Raw genomic sequence first — 18,892 nt, 5'->3', positions numbered from 1 at the left:
GAAGTGACTAGTGACAAGTGAATAAGGCAAAGTGTTGTTGTTAGTGGGAAAGCAAATCGCACCATACATTTAGCCGACTCCCAAAGCAGTAGGTTATAAAACGCACCGGAGAGTAATAAATGAACGCCGTAACATATGCTGGACGTAACTCAGCATTATCCAAAACTATTTGCTTTTATTTCAAAGTATTTGATATGTACTGTGTTTAGCCTTTGGAGTGTTATCTACATAGGTTGCATATTTTTGTTGTCATATTGGTCGTCACTGAAAAAAAAACATGCAGTTTAAAGTTTATTGGCTATTTACTTTTCGCTGGCAACTACGCCAGACACAAAATAAAAAACGATCGCTGCCCCCGCTCCGTTCCGCACGAGTGATGTTACGGGAAGTAATGTAGCAAACGAGATGGTAGGACGACAGAACGAATACTCCCGGGCTACAGTTGTGTAGTACTGGCGGAAGCAATACTTTGTTAAATTATTTTCATTTCTATAGTTTTCCTGTTTGATCTACTGTTTCGTTGATCTTAGTGTAAAACCCATCAACCATAGGGAAGGTGTATCACAAGAAAAAGCAGGTCTTTGTGTGAGTTACTAGGATCCGAAAATTCAACAAGGATTAGGAAAACAGAAAGTTAAAGGCAAATAAATGTGATTCGTTTGTACATAATGATGATAGGGAATGTTTAACAGAAAAAGCAAGAGATTTATCGAGCTGGAAGGCACGACAGAGAGTACCATTCACGTTCATGCCATGGGCGTCCGAGATAGGTATATAGTATACATGTAAAAAAAATCTGGATCGTAAATAGATCGACAAGCAAGAAGTATGTGGACGTCAGCCAGACAAGTAGCAAGTTGTAGCAATTGAGCGTGATGTGCTTTTGTATTGTTTGTGTTTTTATCCCGTGGCCAGTAGTCTAATTGGTACCAAGTACCAGACGCCAGCACGGAATCACACGAAAGTAAGAAGGTTAGGCCACTGTTATCATCGTTGCGTACCGCGAGCAGAACTTAGAATCAAACACAAACTGACAGTCGTCGGTACTGTTCGTCAAAACCCAACAAATTAATGCTACGCTGAAGTCGTGATGTTACACAACATTAAGCAAAAATGTCAGGACACACGTATTAAATGCAAGCACACATAGCATCAAATTTGAACGTCATACCAACACGCAAAAGATATGAAATGGATGAAAGTTTAGCAAACATACAACTTCATCTCGCCACATGTGTTATATATTTTTATCGAACAATGCAACAACAACACACACAAACCGATGATACGATGTGAACGGTATGGGTGGTTCAAGCATCCAACTGGCTAGTGGATTTGAAGAAAAGCGAAAATAAGTCATGAAAGCATAAATAGTAGATTACCTTCATCGCTTGTCAACCGCGCCTAGCGTTTAAGTTTAATAGGAAAAAAAACTCTCCGTTTAATTAAAACTCCTACTCGCAGGGACAATAGACAAAAAGCGATGGGAAATTGCACACATTAGTGGATAACAGAAGACGGCCGCACTATATAGAGTGTGCATGTAACATCGTTGGCAACGTTTGGCTTCTGCTTTTTGTTCGCACAGAAATGGAAGCAGTTTTGTTTCCGATTCTATCGCTTTAATTTCCTCGACGAAAGCAGCAGGTCCCTTTTATTTACATTGTTTTTTTTATTTATTACAACAAAAAGGTCCTATTCAAATAATCCTACTCTAATGCAAAATAAAATACCAAAAAGGAACAAAAACTGAATCGAAACTACTATATTGCAAATGACGTGCTGACGCTCTGCACCCAAAATCGTGCATTGCCATTGAGTGAAGAGAGAAAAAAACATGAAAGTACTGAAAAAAGGAACGGATTATAATAAATCAAAATACAATCAATTAAAAGTAGCGCGGAAGTGAAGTTCAAAGTATCCGAAATCTATAGAACCTGAACTTGTTTGCTGCAAAGACACAAGAACATACAAAATATAGCAATAATTCGACTGTTTTTTCCAATTTCTCGGGAAGTTTTCGAATAATTGCAGAATAATTGCATTTGTCTTTTAAACATATAATTAGGCATTTGTCTGAATTCAGGGGTGAAGTCTTAGTGATAGAACTACAAACTTTATTTTAATATTATCCACTAACAATTTCAAACTACCGTTTCTCAATAACTATTTGTTTGTCAAAATATTATGCTAGAATTTATAGCTTAAAAATTAGTTTCCGGACTCATCGGCCGACCGGAAATATTTCGTGACTGGAAAGCGATCCCACTGCTTCCCGCCTCCGGACTTTCTGGTGAAGTAGCCCGAGGAGAGAAAAGGCCGTCACGAGCATAATCACGACGAACTCCAGGGTCACCTCTCGGACCAGGTGGCTGTTGCTGCAGGCGTCCTACCAGCGAGGAGCGATAATCGCTTTCATCGTCGCTATCGGTTTGGCCACGAGGCAAACTAGTCGCTGACCGGAAGTCGAGCTGTTCATCGATTTCGCTAGAGTTCTCCCTTTTCGGGAGCTGCCGCATCACCTGAGCATACGTAGCGGAGCTTGCTGCAAGTGGTGAAATGGACCGAACCGTTGGATAAGAAGGTTGAGTGTTCTGTATTGTTTGCACCGATGGTACACCGTCATCGGCAATCAACGTTTCCGATTGCACGATCGTTTCGGAAGTCGTCGAACGGTCCACCGTGTCTGCAGTAGGATTAATATTATTCAGGGGCATGATTTCCGCCGTGGTTTGTGTTCTCGCTGGTGATATGAAACGCATCTCGATCGGATTGCTGATGTGAAAATGAAATGATGTAAGGATAACCAAAGAAGTGTTGGTGACAAAACACTTACCGGAGTAGTTTAACTTCGTCTTCACCGTACAAAGCCATATCCTTAACAAAATAGAACACCGCCATCTCGAAGATTAGCCCTATTATGATCAGTGCGGCTGTAATCATGTTGATAATATTTCCAAACGTTGGCGTCTCGTGTAAGAAGCACTGTCGTTCGTTTGAGGACCAAAACTGACAAGTGTGTGCTACGAAATATAGAAAATTGGATGTAATCCAATATCGTTAACTCGGGAACTGTTTGATGCTTGTTTGTATAGCAGAACAAATCGGAGGCAACGAGATAACTTACTTGCCACCACCTGATAGATGGCTGTCCCAGGTAGATACACCACCAGTCCCACCAATGTCAACTCCACCGCTAGCGCCATCGCCTTGTCTTGCGTCAGCACCGAGCGCAAGCTGATGATCACCTTACCCGTCAAGCCCGAGGCAAGTAGCATTGCCACAATCACCGTCAACACCTGAAACACGATCCAATACGGTTGGCAGTCGTCGATCCCGCAGGCACCCTCGGTTGCATCGCCGCTATTCTCCAGCACAATATCCACATCAACGCCGCATGAACAGTTTCGGTAGATGACGATACTGTTAATTTCTTCCCGGTCCTGGCAACCAGCATGGCACGGTGAAAAGTACGTGAAACGACTATCGATAGGACAGACCGGTGTAAAAGGTACATTTTCCTCACAAACACAATTCGACGCACAGAACGGCTTGATCAACTTTCGGCCCCGATAAGCACCAGCTATTTGTTCCTCGCCGCAGGATATAAAAATGTTTGCTAAAAGTAATGGAACGGTTAGTATGCAACATATTTAATATAATATTCGTACAAATTATTCCATCCCAAAGGAAATTTTAGGAAAGAACATAAGAGCAAAAACTCTTTGATGTAGTATTGCTACTTTCTAACAGATGGCGCCACAGACAGACGTAAAGAAAATATTAAATTAAAATGTTTAAGGTTTGGTTTGTATTTACATTGATATTAATCTTTTTTTAAACTGATTGCTATAGTGAAAAGTGTTCGATTCTTTGATAATATCATAACTAAATAAATATTTTTTTTTTAATTCATTCTGTTCAACGATAAGATTCAGCTGAATTCATAGGGTAGAATTAGCATTGATTTCATTTTACTATGCTATAAATGATAACCGTAATTTGAAACTAGTAAAACGATGAATCATGTTAAGAATGAATGAGATCTTCTATTATTTTATCGATTTATACGCATATTAAAATTTTGCATTGATCTTTACATTGATAAAAAGAAATTGAACATACCTATAAATAATCCGGTAGCCAATACTCCTACGACAATGTTCCATCCAGCTAGCTTCCTGCATGAAAAACATACAAACAAAAATTTGTATTATAAACACTGTATTGACTATATTGACTATTGCTGTACAAGATCAACATTTGCCAACTGCATAAGGGTTTCTTTAATAAGTGTTCATTCTATGAGAATGCCCACTGCGTTCTGGCTCCTTTGTGTAGCAAGTTGTGAATGATATTAATTAACGACTGCTGTCCTCGCAGCCATTCGGATGCCCGACGGATAAACTAATTGCATTGCCTTCAACAACTGTACTGACTTCAATGACAAAGATATTACCACGGTGAACACAATAAACATTACTTATTACTTGGTTGCTTAGGAGTCGATACAAAGTAGCGTTCGCATTTCAGTTTATCATTCACATTAAATGTTCCCCAAAACAATAACATACGCATTGAACCAAAATACGAGGATAGGATCAAACATTTAAAATGGCCGTGAAAAATAAAGCTTAATTGTAATTAAATGCAATAAAGTTCGCTTGAACTTTGAGGAGGCCCGGTGGTAAGCGGCCTCGGTATTCACACGAACAGATCGGACCAAAATCCCATCCGAACCTATCCTTCATACGCAGGACTGACTATCCGACTCCGGGTAAATGAAGTCATTGAAAGCCAGAAATGGCAGGGGCTAGACGTCTTGAGGTTGTTGTGCCTATAAAAAGAAGGAATGTTCGCTTTAACCCCATGCTTTGCACCCTATCAGGGTGGCTAAACGGCAGCAGCTAGACAGAACCAAAAACAAATATGTTAATATTCAATTTAGCTCTTTCTTGACCTCAGCTATCAAATGTTATTCCAAGCTGGCCACGAAGTTATTAGATTTAATTATCCATTTGAAATTTTCTCTGAAAGTTCTGTTTGTCGGTTCTGAGCTCCATCGCCAGTTCGTCGCTTCTTTTTCTAGCAGGATTAGTGTTCTTGAGTAGAATGGTATCCTTAATCATTCAAAAGTAATTTATAAACTTAATCTTCCATCTCTTCTTGCGGGACATTACTTGGAGGTCAGATTAATCTGATTTTAATTAACACTTTCACTATTGAAATTCTTCTAGGAACTTCTTCATTTTTGGGCCGTTTTCTTCAACATCCAGAAAGAACGAAGAGATCACTTTGTCTTCCATCTTCATCTTATTCATCAGGATCTGCTGTACTTTGCGGTAATGTCTGTTGTCTGTTGAGTTTTTGGCTTTCCTCCAGGTGTAAAAAGATATTATTCATGCTATATCGGCTATAGCTGACAGGGAACTCATATGATACTCACACATTAGATTAAAACATAATCAGAATCATAATCACATTAATTTAACTCAATTTTTCTCCTAGCATCACCAACATCACGGAGGTTCTTCCGTTAGTAGGGGAAACACTCAACACAGTACTCCCCTGTACATACCTGGCCGAAGGATTTGCGCTTGCGATGACGAGTGCCGCCACAATCACACCCACAGCAGCCGCGAATGGTCGTATCAGGTTGGTAATCAATCGCGAGGCCCACTCATCGTTGATACCGTCAGCGTGCGATGTCGGCAGAAAGAACCGCGACTGAAGATACGATTGCTCGTGCGAATGGAAGTTTACTATGCCGGTCTTGATAAATACCAGCGCTAGCACGTTGCAGACCAGCACTTTGTTGGAAAAGACGCGCCTAACCGTGGACCAGAGCGAAATGTCAGCAAGCCATTTGTCGGCGGTGGCAATCGACTGCATGCTGTTGTTGGTGGCCGTTTCAACGATATCGTTCGCGGCTTGGCGAACCATCGTGGCGAGCAATCGTTTGGGAAACAGCGAGATGATGAAACCCACCAGGAACGTTAGCGGCCCTATGATGGCCCATCCGAGCCACCAGCCGAGGGTGGTAGCTCCGACCGCTAAACCGATCGCAAGTCCTAGCTGGGCGCCCCAAATGCGAGCCGCTATGACGCATCCTGTTAAAGTAGGTTACAGTTTGATGTTAGCGAATTGTATGTTCACCTTTGCCATGACTACATACCGATCAAACCAGGGCTGTGATGTGTTCGCACGTTATCGTCAACATAGCTGATGCCCAGGGCGTAGATGGCAACATTCGCGAGGCCAATCAATATCTGTGCGATAAACATTAACACCAGCGTTGTAATGGCATACGGCCGATCCAAAACCAACCTTGCCGATTGCTCAAGCGTGCACGTTTTGTCCATGTTGAGAGCATCGATTGTGTTGCTTTCTTCCGAGCTGTCCAGTAAGAAGGTATAACTAATCAGTACCAGAATAATCTACACAAATTAATCATAATTCTCAACACGCTTAAAGAGCAGGAACATCGCTATTGATCATTGAACATCAGCATAGATCGTTGAGTTGACATTCGTATCATATGTTATGTTTTTGAATTAACACTGTTTTGTAGCACTTTGAAGGAAGTTTAATCACTATCATCGAACACCGTTCCATTCACCATACTTCAATTGCTGTTCTCATTGCATACTCACTTGTGCGTCAGCGTCGGTATTATAATCACGATCAGACTGAGTGCTTGCAGCATAAATATTCCTCCCAGCCATGATACCCGATGGAAGCGATTGCCCCAATAGCTCACCAGCAACGCAAACAGGCCCTGCGCAACACCAGCAATTACCAGCAACCAGTCCAGGACGATCGGATCGAAGCTGAGCTCGCTGGCGGCCTGATGTGCCGCCAGCCGGAAGTAGCTTTCGATGCCACCGCTAACGAAAGCCACCAACGACAAACATATCACGAAGGTGGTAGCAGTGCCCAATCGTATACAACCTGGCCCATTACAACAGCTGCATGCCGTCACGCCGCAGTCGATCGAATCTGTCAAAAAAAACGGTTCCAAATCCGCCAACGGGCGGGAGTTTAATGGGCGAGGTTAGCGCAAGGGCTGATAACGCGCCACTATCTACCGCACATTGGGCGCGGACCTGGCTACGCAATCTGCTGTCTGGTGAGTAATGTAGTGTCACCTACTACACTCACCTTGCTTGATGTTGTTTCGGTTCGCCTCTATGCGAGGCTGTCGTTCGTAGTTGCTTAGCAACGATTCTTGGCGCATCATCCTGTAGATTTACGAGCTAGTTTCGTTCTTCAATCAAACACCATCCTGTCCCACAAATTACTGTCGAAACGGTGTAAAGTTATCCCTGAACCTCAGGTGACAAATCGGAAGTATAACGACGTGCCCGTGGATTGTTTCCCAGGCAAACTCTTACTGAGCCATACTATCGGTGAGGTAAATTGTGAATTCTTCATTATCTACAGCACTGCGACCACTGTGCGTTATCTAATCTTATCGAGAATGCTTTTACACTAGCTTCAGTGCTCACCGGGTGGTTCTAAAAACGCGAAAAATGCGACCTTGTGTTAAACATTTCATTTCCCTTTATTTTCAGTTGCATTCAATCCATAGTGGCACACAAGACTATATAGTGTCACTATGCAATAATATCTTGTAACGTTTATGTTGTTCAGTTTATTTATCTCAATTTCATAATTCGCATACTCTGAATGGCAATGTTGCCCCACAGTTTCATCCAAACGGAACATTCCAATACCGTGACGAACTCGTGACAGTCTTAGCTGCAGGTCATTCAAACTTGGTGAGCTAGGTCATACATACTTTGAAGTTCCGCAAACTTCTACCTGATTAGATTAGATAATTCATATTTCCAATAACACACCGATAACATTAAATCCGATATTGTTTGTTATCGTCGATACCTTTTTGCAGATTCGTACACACACGGAAGTAAAACATAATATTAGGTGTTAGTGTATCAGTGATGTTTACTAACGCCAAAATTTTCAATTTAAATAAAATCATTCTTTCAGCTAGAAATGTAAGGGTAAATAATCATTTTACAGTTTACAAGCTTTCAATCATAAGATCAGATGAATCCTTTCCTGCTAAGAACAACAACGCTACTTCATATTTCGTAATGTTTCTGCTGGTAACCGTAAAGATGCTGCTTTAGCGCTTATTAATCGGACCTTATACACTTAGACTCACTGCGTTAATCAGTGCATAACATAAATTTCAAACATAAATTTTACGTTTAAGGAAACCTTTCCTGACACGATTTATATGGAATGAGCAACAATATCGATCAAAATACCGGAATGAAAGTGTTTCTAACAATCTCAAAAAAACATTTGAAATAGATCTCTATCGTTCCTAGATATTAGACATGGCTTACACATCAACGACAGATCGACATAAACCGTAGAGTAGGAATCATCATTGAGAAGTTAGCCTAGTGAAGAAGCCAGGCAGTTCTGTCTAAGTCAGCCTGAAGTGGTCAAAAGTGAGTACAATATAATTTATTTATTAATTATTATTCCACATTTGTACAGTACTTGATGGAGTTTAAGTATTACATAGCTAAGAAGATCACAAGACAGCAAATGAATCATGTGTAACTTCACCTCAGTGCAGTCATGTGCGTGATATGGTATATTACAATTACTTTTTTTATAAAATCTTCTATGGATTTAAGGCTTGCCTGTCATTTTATAAGTTCGTTGGAAATGAATTGCAATGTTATAAAATAATCAAAATATATTTCTTTAAAACAATCCCGATAATGAGCAATGTTTCTTATTCAATACATTAAGCAACGTCACACTTACAGCATGCTAAAAATTTTGTAATCGTTACTAAACTGCGGTGCTAAAAATATATTCTTTACTCTTTGCTAAGTAAATGTTTGTTTACAATAAGTATATGACTTTTGGAGTACATGACATGAGTACATTTCAAGTACATTACGCACAACGCTGTTTTGAACCGATCGCTTTACTATTTCACCACCTCTAAGTAATAAACGAAACTAGATACCTATCCCTTTGCAGTCACGTCATGTAAATTTCACCCGACGTTCAGAGGTAATGCAATTCATGTACAAAAATAAAGTGAATCCATCTTTAATTAGGTGGCTCAGTGGTGTATTTGGAAGTAACACCGGTTCCACACGACAGGACCGACCAAAACTCCATCCGAACCGTTCCACCATAACTCGGCAATGTTGTATAAATAAATCGGAACGTCCTGGCCGTTCTAACGAAGAAAAATGAAACATTGACCGAGTGATTTGATTTGATTTGAGCGATTTGAACAAACCAAATGTTTGTTAAATATTTAAATACAGAAAGGATAAATCAGCAATAATTCATTGTACGTCGTTCTTACCATCGTACCAATATTTTAACACCTACCAATGAACAGATTGACAGTAATTATGAATATTTTTTTATTAAAATATTGCCGGGTCGTATACTACCTGAATTTGTTTAAAAAAATATGATATTGTATAAACCTTTGTTATAAATCATAATAAATATCACAGCAGAAAATATTACTCCTAGTAACATAAACTCCCACCTCTTTATTTCTTCTTTAAAATTCTTTATTTTGTTCAATTTCACACTAACGATTGAGCATCCCTGACAACGAACCGCTACGGCGTTCATTGGCCATCGGAAGCTCTCGTTCCTTAGTTTGAGATCACGTCCCGGCCGCACTGTAGGCACAGTTTACAAGTGGTCGAGCAGCTTTCGCGCGCAATGTCCCGCGGTGCGGATCGAGTGAAACTTCCAGTCCAAGCGACCAAGTTGGTAGACCAAAATTTCAAATAAAAATGTGTGTACATAGTTCGGTCGGCTTTACTATAAGCTCTTGTTGAGGTGGTTATTTGTTGTAAACGGTAGTGGATGCGTGTGACACTTAACCACTACTGCCATTTTGTGTATGTACAAAATTCAAATTCGAATTCACGGGTGGCCTGTTTCGTCTAACGCAAATTAGACTGAAGTAATGAAAGTGTCCAAAAAGTGGTACACAATTAAACACTTTAAATCCCATTCGCAAAATCATTTAACCAATCTGCTGTTCTGGTTTTGCTCGGTGATCATATTACTGCCACGGTGTTCTATTGTTGCACTACTCATTGCCGCAAACCTCTGCCTGCCGCCGCGTTCTCTATCCAATTCGATAGCGCAGATGCGCTGATGTTATTATGATAATAGTGTGAAATTACTACTGTCCGCTGTTTGAGGCCGACGCTAGTGACGCTGTGCGCCACGTTACCGTTTTGTTGTCGGTGCGGAATTTTTTTTCGTTTGGAAACATTTTGTTTGTTAGAACCATGCTATGCTCACATGAGCACATCCGCATTGTAGAGTGTTCCACGTGTGTGTTCACTATCTGGCAGCAGCGTGACCACCAAAGAATGTTCCTCGTTCCTCCCCGAGCTACATGGCTCGGTTGCTCGTGCGGATGGTAGTGGACAAAGCTGACCTACTGATCATCTGTCGTGTCGGAACGCTGTCCTATTGTTGCTGACTGGAATGAGTGGAGGAAAATTTTGAGATAAAAAAAAGGTTAATTCTAGCAGCAGTACTATGCAATAGACGATATCCGAAGCGATCAACGCCAAATACACGAACAGGAACAGGTGAAAAAGGTGATGATCATGGTGGTTTCCAGAACATCCGCTAATTTGCAAAGTGACGCGATTGTGTGCTGATGTGTGTTTACATGTTTGTTGGTCATATCTAAGAACTGCTTTTTTTCTAATTTTCTCAATATTGATTTATGATCCTGTTCGATCGAAAAAATCTTATGTGCCATTAGAGCGCTTTAACGATCGTGCTTTGGTGTAAAATAAATAATGGAAGTACAAATTGTTCAAAATTATTTGTCAAACGTTGCAATGTTTATAGTTTATACTCAGCACGTGACAAAACTCTGACTAGCGTTTTTAAGATCTTCCGTTTATCTGTTCACATGTTGAGCGTTCGTGTGTAGTGTAGATTGTTTCACTTAAATAACCCTTTGCGTCACCAATGCCCTAGATCGAAACCCGCGATGTATGACTATTTACGCTCAATTTCCAACACGAAAAAGGTCTTGAACATGTTGAGAAAGGCCACGATTGGTGTTTATCGTTAGAGTAAAAATTCTGAAACCGGTTTTATGAGCTTTTACGCATTACGATCTTCAGCACGCCGCACATCATTATCAACCGTTGCCGAGCCATTAGTGAACAAGTTTGCGATTTGTTTACTGCATCCATGCATGACGAACTTAAAAATTATCGAAGATTCGGAGGTGACTGTGACCGGACAACACGTGACTGCAAATAGTTTACATAAAATTTATCATTTAGTTCTGAAACTCAGCAATTCAGTTATGAATAAAATAAAATAAAATTAAAATCATACAAAGAATATCTTAATAAAAATTTATAATATTAAAAGAACTATTCGTATTTCGAATGCAGTTGTTGCAATGCAATCATTTTCAATTGAGTGGTTGATTATCTATCCAGTTGGTAAGGTCAAGGCAAGCCGGAACTCATCGGTCAATGCTAGTGTTGTGCCTCCTAAATCGTTTGAGGAGAGTCATTCATTTGAATGTTTAGTGAGGAGTCGCTCAAATGAAGAATCGACTCTCAAAAGAATCTTGATTCCTCAGAACAGTGGCGGATCGAATCCCTTTGCGGGCCTTGAGCGTCTTCTTTTACGTACTCACTGTATGATTGTAAAGATCTTCTGATCTTGTGCCGAAAGTGCAAATGTCTATCATGTTCTGACGTCAATTACGATTTGCGACAAAGCAGCATCAGTGACGAATGGTGTGAATCTAGTGGTGCAATTCGCACTGCGTGACATTATTTCTAGAAATTCCTCTCGTTTGGAAAAGTGTTGGATTCAACAAAAATTTAACCCAAATTGGAATACACGGGCTCGTCAAGTAGTATTTCTGAGTGTGGGAAGAGTTAGTAATATTACTTGTTTAGTTTGATTTTATTTGTTGGTTTCAAAAGTAGTCTGCCTTCGTCAATTCCAAGGCACCTCTTTTTGATATTTCAAAAACAAATTCCACTTATCGATCATAATCAAAGAAGGGCTTCCATGTTCGATGCATTCTTTGTTCGTTATTTATATCTAACCTCCCATACATGATGCACGACGCCATTGTATACGAATATTGGCTTTGCGATAACGTCCAGTAAAAGCACGAGCATTGTGAGTACATAAGGACAAACAAATTCCAGCTCAGTTTAAATTACCTAGTAAAAATAGTCGACCATACTCCTAGAATGTCTCCCTAGTATACTCCGTGCACACACAGTGAAGCAGGAAATATACCGTAAATCCTGCAGCGTGTGATAAAATTTTCAGTCGTTTCCACGCGTTATGGACGTAAAATGGGCAGTCGGTTCTTATCGCGTATAATCCACCTATACTATGGCATCAAAATTTCCGAATCCCTTCACCAAACTCTCATTGGAAGTTATCTTCGAATTATCTTTGCTCCAACGCCGCAAAACGCTTGACGCATATCAATAAAATCACCCCTCCACATGGGAGCAGGTGTTAAACCACACCGTCAAACCCCTCCCAAGTACATGGACATGCACATATCAACGCCTAACTGACCACCATTGTGCAAATTATGCATGCTTTGGTCGAGTGATAATCGAAAGGACGTTGTTTTGGCGTTTCCACAATGGGAAACGCTCGATGGTGCCTCAGTTTTGTCCAACAATAGGAGCACTTCCTACTATCGGACCATCCTCCAGGTGCGGGTATTATCATTGGCCTATCAAAACTGTCACGATGAAAGACAAATAAAAAAAACTGCCCATTCATTGCCTCCATGTCGTCCGTATTCCATGCCGTACCGACCGTCGGGGCCTGAAACAATTTCCTCCAGTTGACACTCTCCTCCGATAAATTATGTGATTATCTCGCACCCACGGTGGACGGCTATTCATATCAGCACTTGTCCTATGGCGAGGGCCCAACACCGAATATATCGCACCCTCTATCAATCAATCGGGCAACAGTCGTGCGCGGGACAGGTTGCCATCGCAGACGAATCCACGGACGGCCCTCCCACCGTCCTGAGTGGCATCAGCGGCAGCAACGGAATCGTGCATGGTCATTATCGAATAAAGCGCATCTTCCAGCGTCTTCTTTCAGCCCGTTCGACGCACGCAATGATAAGTGATAGTGATTTTCGGGACTTTCACAGCACGCTAAAAAAACCCACCGGCGACGGACCGATCCGTTCGTCACAGTAAGTGAAGTGCATGAACACTGCTCGTGTCTTTGGTAGACGAGCGACAGGTTCGCAAGTCGTGCAAGTGGCAGCGGGATCGGACAGGTTGTGCGAAAGTGTGTGACAGCATCGGGTGCATCGTTGCAACATGAAGTCCAACCAGCTTTGCGGTATATCCTGCTGGCATCCGGCCTGGCTGCAGCGGTTCGCCACGCCTCGTTCGTTTATTATGGTGTACGGGTTTCTCGGGACCGTGCAAGCGATGGCGTACATCTACTTCGTCATCACGCTTACCACGCTGGAGAAACGGTTCAAAATACCTTCCTCAACCACCGGTAAGTAGAAGGACGATATTGAAAGCTGGACAGAAATAACCGCAGGTTTGATGAAGCAGAAACCGCCTAGTGAATATGTCGGTGGTTCACTATCAGCAAAGAAGACCGATCAGCTTTATCATTTGGCACGTTCGTTAGTCGTCTAGACCGCGTATTGATATTGCTCTACTAATACCCGCCCCGTCATCGTCTCCGTTGAGAGTTCCCACTTGCCTGAAGTATGGTGATAATGCCGCACTTCTAAAGAATGTTTCCCAAAGACGTAAAGTGAATTTGTTTAATCATTTGTTTAAGGAGGGAATAAAAGAGTAGACGAACAAATCGATCAACCTTTAACTTGTGCTGTCTTGGGTAATCACATTGCATCTTGAAAACCCACACATCCTGCAAACCCAATTCCAGTCGCTAAACTGAGCGATATCCATCTCACTATCCATGGCTTGCATTTGTAACAGCAGTGAACCAACCACAAAGTCAATAACCTGTGTCAAATGGAGGTGATACAGTGAGCACCACAAGCGAATGGATTCCGATAAGTTCAAGTAGTGTCGCTACTTTATCTACTACTCACTGTTCAACTACCGAACAAATAGCAACCTTAAAGGAAATCCTTGACGCGGAAGGCAAAAAGGCTTTGGACGTCGGGTCGTCAAGTTGAATCGATTTCGTATTTTTTTTGCTGAGCAGCACGTTAATCAGGCACCTTGGCGATATTCAGCGATACCTATACGTTGCTAGACGCCATGTAAACGTCACTACCTAACGAGTGTTCCAGTACTTTTACTCTCACATGCTGATACAGTACACAATGTTATCGATCGGCAAACAGCTGTTCTAGAATGTGACTGGTAAAAGCAAATCAGCGCTCTTTTAATGGTGAAGATGTCTAAACAACCAGTAAGAGCACGAGATTTAAGATTTCTTTTTACTAGAAAACATTTTGCGATACTCTAAACTGAACTCCAATTTAAATCTTCTTTACACAGGCTCTTTGGCCCATTTCGGTATGCGTTAGAGGAGTCGTAGTGGAGTACTTAGTAGTTACATTTGGCGCCATTTTATTGGTTGATTGATTGATTGGCTGATTGATTGATTGCTTGCAATAGCGAAACGTCCAACCTTTATCGCTTTTCTACTCCAATGGCCATGGCCACGGTTGCCATTCAACTTTTCCCGCCGCTTTAAGCTCATTGCTAAAGCAAACTAAACCGCCACACAAGCGTACAGATTAAATCAAATCAAACGACTTTACAAACGTGCCATTTTATTGTTATGCCTGCATGCCTCCCTCTTGCTGTCTCCTTCAGGTATCATTCTGAGTGGCAACGAAATATCTCAGATCCTGCTATCTCTCATACTGTCGTACGTCGGCGGCCATCGGAACCGGCCACGGTGGATTGCCTGGGGTGTGGTGTTTTGTGCCCTGTCCTGTTTCATTCTCGCTCTGCCACACTTCATCTACGGTGCCGGCGATGAGGCACTGCAACTCACCAAGGAGTACATCCGCGAACGGGAGGAAGACGAGGCGCGCATACGATCGCACCAAAACTACACGATCATGGTGAAGAGCACTAACCGGCTGTGTTTGGATGCGTCGTCACCAAAGGAATGCCTCGAAACAATATCGGTCGTCCCGCTGATACTGATCTTCCTGTCCCAGTTCGTGCTTGGTATCGGCAACACACTCTACTATTCGCTTGGCCAAACGTACTTGGACGATAACACGAAGAAGACCAACACCCCGCTCATGCTGGCGTATGCGTCCTCTCTGCGCACCTTCGGACCGGTCGTTGGATTTGCACTCGGTACGTGGAACGAGCCGTTTCCAGGCTGTGACGGCTGATGTAATGAAAGGGATTTTTTGTTTCGCAGGATACTTCGCACTTAAGATCTACATTGATCCCACCAAGACACCGATTATCGATAGCTCCGATCCACGCTGGTTGGGTGCATGGTGGTTGGGCTGGATACTGCTCGGTGTTGCTATGATCATCTTCGCCTTTCTTATCGGTATGTTTCCAAAGGAGATACCGAAAAAGACCAAATCGGGGGAATCCAACAAAATGCGACCACATTCCACCGTGCCGGTCATTTTGATGAACGATGCGGAAGCGTTCGGCAAGGAGAAAGAAAGTCTTAGCAAACGGCAACAGCGCACAGTGTCGGAAAATGCATCCGAGTTTGCCGAAAGCATTGTGGAGTTCCCGCAACTGAAAGGTATGCCGTCTAGAAGGTTCTGATGTTAATGCGTTCGTTCTAATGAGCATTGTTCAATTTGCAGACTTTCCTCTAGCGCTGATGCGACTTCTGAAGAACAAGCTGCTCATGTTCAACATACTTTCCGGCATATTCTATATTCTCGGCTCTAGCGGTTACATCACGTTCCTGAGCAAGTACATCGAGGTGCAGTTCCATAAATCCACCGCTAACGCGACTGTAATAACCGGTCCAATAACGCTCTTCGGTATGGTGGCCGGATTTTTGATATCCGGCATTGTGATATCGAAGAAAAAGCCTTCGCCAAAAAAGCTACTCTTCTGGAACGTGATCGTCGGTGCGGGATATATCGCTGGACAGATATCCTACCTTTTCCTCACCTGTCCCGACGGTACCATGCCGCTGGTGAAGGGCCGGTTAAATCTGACGACGGACTGTAACAGCCACTGCCACTGCGACGGGATCCCTTACAGCCCGATCTGTCAGGAAGAAACGGGCATTACATTCTTTTCCGCCTGCCATGCTGGTTGCGATAGGTGGCACATGACCGAAAAGTATTACGACAGTTGTTCCTGCCAGAATGAAAACTACTCCCCAATCACAAAACTTCCCTGGGCCCGTTCGACAACTACGCAATATACACGGACAACTAACCCTTATGATTCAAATGCCAATACACCGGGAGCGAATCAACAAACCACTACGCAGAGTTGGACAACTTCAACCACTATCGGTACGAGTTCGTCAACGATCGAACTTCCCGATGCAACGACACCTAACTTAGGAGCAGATACAATCAAATTACTTGCTGGAAATGAACCAGTGGTCAACTATACTCTCTCGCACGACGAACTGAAGGAGGATCCCAATCCCAATCATACAGACGGTCCCGATGAACGGTCGGAAACTGCCGGAAAGACAGACGAAGTGGAGGATGAAGAGAGTACTTTGCCTCCTGTGAAGACAGAAGATAGCTCTGAGGATGCTACAGCACCACCTGTCGAACACTCCAGAAGAAGAAAACGAGCGGTAGACGAACAACAATATACAACGACGACTTCAAGCCCACCGGACAGCATACTGTACACGGCGAAACTGATACCTGGAGCTTGTGTAAAAGGCTGTGCAATGGGATTCTATCTCTTCTCCATCATCTCCAGCATCATCAACTGTTTGGGTGCCTCGGGACGAATCGGCAATCTACTCGTTAACTATCGGTACGGAGAAATGCGGAGAAATAAAACACACCGAGCTAACATTTCACCTGTTCCATTCCAGATGCGTCTCGAAGCAGGACAAATCCTTCACCCAAGGTTTGATACTGATGATGATCAGTCTGTTCGCGTTGATTCCCGGTCCAATCATTTACGGCAGAATCATCGACAGTACGTGTTTGGTGTGGACGGAGGAGTGCGGCAAACGTGGCAACTGTCAACTGTACGATCAGAAGCTTTTTCGATATTACATCAACATAACAGCGCTATGTGAGTAGCTTTCATATCTGTACTTGGCCATTGGCTTTGATTTAAGTTTTAACAATTAAAGTTAACCGAGATATGATACCTTCGTTATTTTAAATGTATCAATCCATTTCAACAGGCCTTACATCAGTTGGAGTATTCTTCGACGGTTTGGTATGGTGGTACGGCAAAACGTTAGACCTGTACGGGGAACGTGAACTAGCGGAGCAGCAGCAGCGGCAACTGCAGCAACAGCAACAGAACAACAAAGTTCACCCAGAACCAATCAGTAATCATGCGTTTAAACATGATACGTGATACGCCATCATCGGCGGTGTACGCTGGTGTAATAAGCTGTGTAAATGTATTACTGTTAACGTACATTTGATGTACCGTTTTCGGTCAATAAGAGATAAGGGATAATTTACAATAAATGGAATACGTCTTAATCATGATAGGAGCTGCTGTGTTTGTGTGTTTCTTTCTCTGAGTTGAACCTTATACGCTAGGTACGATTCAGTTACCATCAGTATTGATACTTTACCCCATGAAACCAGGTCAGGCTGCCAACAACACTACTTTATTGTTCCAGCATCGTCATAGAGGTTAATGATTCATCGTCCATTGCTCTAGGTACTGCTTACACAAATCGGTAACAGTGGGTCACCTGCCAACAGTAATATTCTACTCTCTAGTACTAGTACTCTCTAGTACTTGGTAGTACTTTCTATTAACGCTTGTTTTATCAGTTATCAATTGGTAAATAGTAAAATAACAACAAATAAAATTAGATTTCTAAATGCACATCTGGACAATACTCGATGGAGGCGCCTAATCTTTAAGTGAAAGGATTAAAGCTCGTGGAGGCGTGAACATCCCAGTGACTTGTATAGCTGAAGGCAGATAGCACTCTAAATAGTGGTCTGTGTTTACGGTATAGTTAAATACGTATCACGCAAGTTATGGGTTTGTCGGGGGTTCTATAGTGTAGACGACTTCCTGGTATAGAGGACCTTCTTTACTTTCATCTTTTTATTCTTCTTCTTGGCCCGCTGACAGTTGAGCACCAGTTCTTCAACCCGGCTGATTGATTGGGAGAGAAGCCCTGCAAGTCCACAAAACAAGAGGAAAGGACACCAAGAAGATTCTAATCGGAACAACTGGATACTTTCTATATTCTATACAAAGGACGTCCTGGCAGCATGGTTTCTAGTGATTAATTTAAAGTGGCTTGAATGACTAAATAAACGATCGAGAAAGGAAAATATCCGTCTTACAGCTATATCTAGATATCACTAGCACAGTTATTGATTTGGCTTCGTCCTGTCTCAGCTGGAAGTTAAGGGAGAGGAAAGCAAAAGAACATCCTAAAGGATGTTGCAGCGCACAGAATGATGTTTCGAACCGACGGGATAAGATTGGTACTGTGGTATATCCCAAGGAAGGAACTGTCTTTTGATATCCTGCACGGTAACGACGAACAACCGCATGAGTGAACTGGAGCAGAACGGTTTACGGTGAGATAGTCTCATCGACAGTGGAGAAGGTGTGACGTAGCCCTTGAGCAACAAGATTTCTACCTCTTATCCAACAGCCTTACATTGTAAGAAAGCGTTTCTTCCAGATATCAC

The 18,892-nt window shown here is 42.3% G+C and overlaps 2 protein-coding genes across 2 annotated transcripts; one reads left to right on the top strand and one right to left on the bottom strand.

Annotated features, from left to right (window-relative positions):
- Window positions 1-2,204: 2,204 nt before the first annotated feature.
- Window positions 2,205-7,240, bottom strand: LOC128714257 (solute carrier organic anion transporter family member 4C1). The gene is made up of 8 exons (XM_053809131.1): window positions 7,162-7,240; window positions 6,654-6,999; window positions 6,176-6,396; window positions 5,579-6,110; window positions 4,126-4,181; window positions 3,128-3,619; window positions 2,837-3,023; window positions 2,205-2,775 (listed from the first exon to the last, which is right to left on the bottom strand). The coding sequence occupies exons 1-8, from the start codon at window positions 7,238-7,240 to the stop codon at window positions 2,205-2,207; spliced, it is 2,484 nt and encodes an 827-aa protein (XP_053665106.1).
- Window positions 7,241-13,397: 6,157 nt separating this feature from the next.
- Window positions 13,398-17,579, top strand: LOC128711717 (solute carrier organic anion transporter family member 74D). Its single transcript, XM_053806599.1, has 6 exons — window positions 13,398-13,584; window positions 14,892-15,389; window positions 15,457-15,801; window positions 15,866-17,018; window positions 17,080-17,285; window positions 17,401-17,579. Exons 1-6 carry the CDS (start codon window positions 13,398-13,400, stop codon window positions 17,577-17,579), a joined length of 2,568 nt encoding a protein of 855 aa, XP_053662574.1.
- The last annotated feature ends 1,313 nt before the right edge of the window (window positions 17,580-18,892 follow it).

This window comes from Anopheles marshallii, chromosome 3, assembly GCF_943734725.1.
Source record: "Anopheles marshallii chromosome 3, idAnoMarsDA_429_01, whole genome shotgun sequence".
In the NCBI taxonomy this organism is placed as follows: domain Eukaryota; kingdom Metazoa; phylum Arthropoda; class Insecta; order Diptera; family Culicidae; genus Anopheles; species Anopheles marshallii.
Note: the sequence above shows the minus strand (reverse complement) of the source record. Positions and strands in the feature narration are given on the sequence as shown.

Bases quoted from the DNA above. Each gene is read 5' to 3' on its own strand.
- LOC128711717 (XM_053806599.1), top strand. From the start codon at position 13,398: ATGAAGTCCAACCAGCTTTGCGGTATATCCTGCTGGCATCCGGCCTGG. The intron at 15,390-15,456 runs GTACGTGGAACG...TTTGTTTCGCAG, and splicing joins GGTCGTTGGATTTGCACTCG to GATACTTCGCACTTAAGATC. The intron at 17,019-17,079 runs GTACGGAGAAAT...GTTCCATTCCAG, and splicing joins AATCTACTCGTTAACTATCG to ATGCGTCTCGAAGCAGGACA.
- LOC128714257 (XM_053809131.1), bottom strand. From the start codon at position 7,240: ATGATGCGCCAAGAATCGTTGCTAAGCAACTACGAACGACAGCCTCGC. The intron at 6,397-6,653 runs GTGAGTATGCAA...CTTACTGGACAG, and splicing joins ATACCGACGCTGACGCACAA to CTCGGAAGAAAGCAACACAA. The intron at 3,620-4,125 runs GTATGTTCAATT...CATTACTTTTAG, and splicing joins GGCTACCGGATTATTTATAG to CAAACATTTTTATATCCTGC.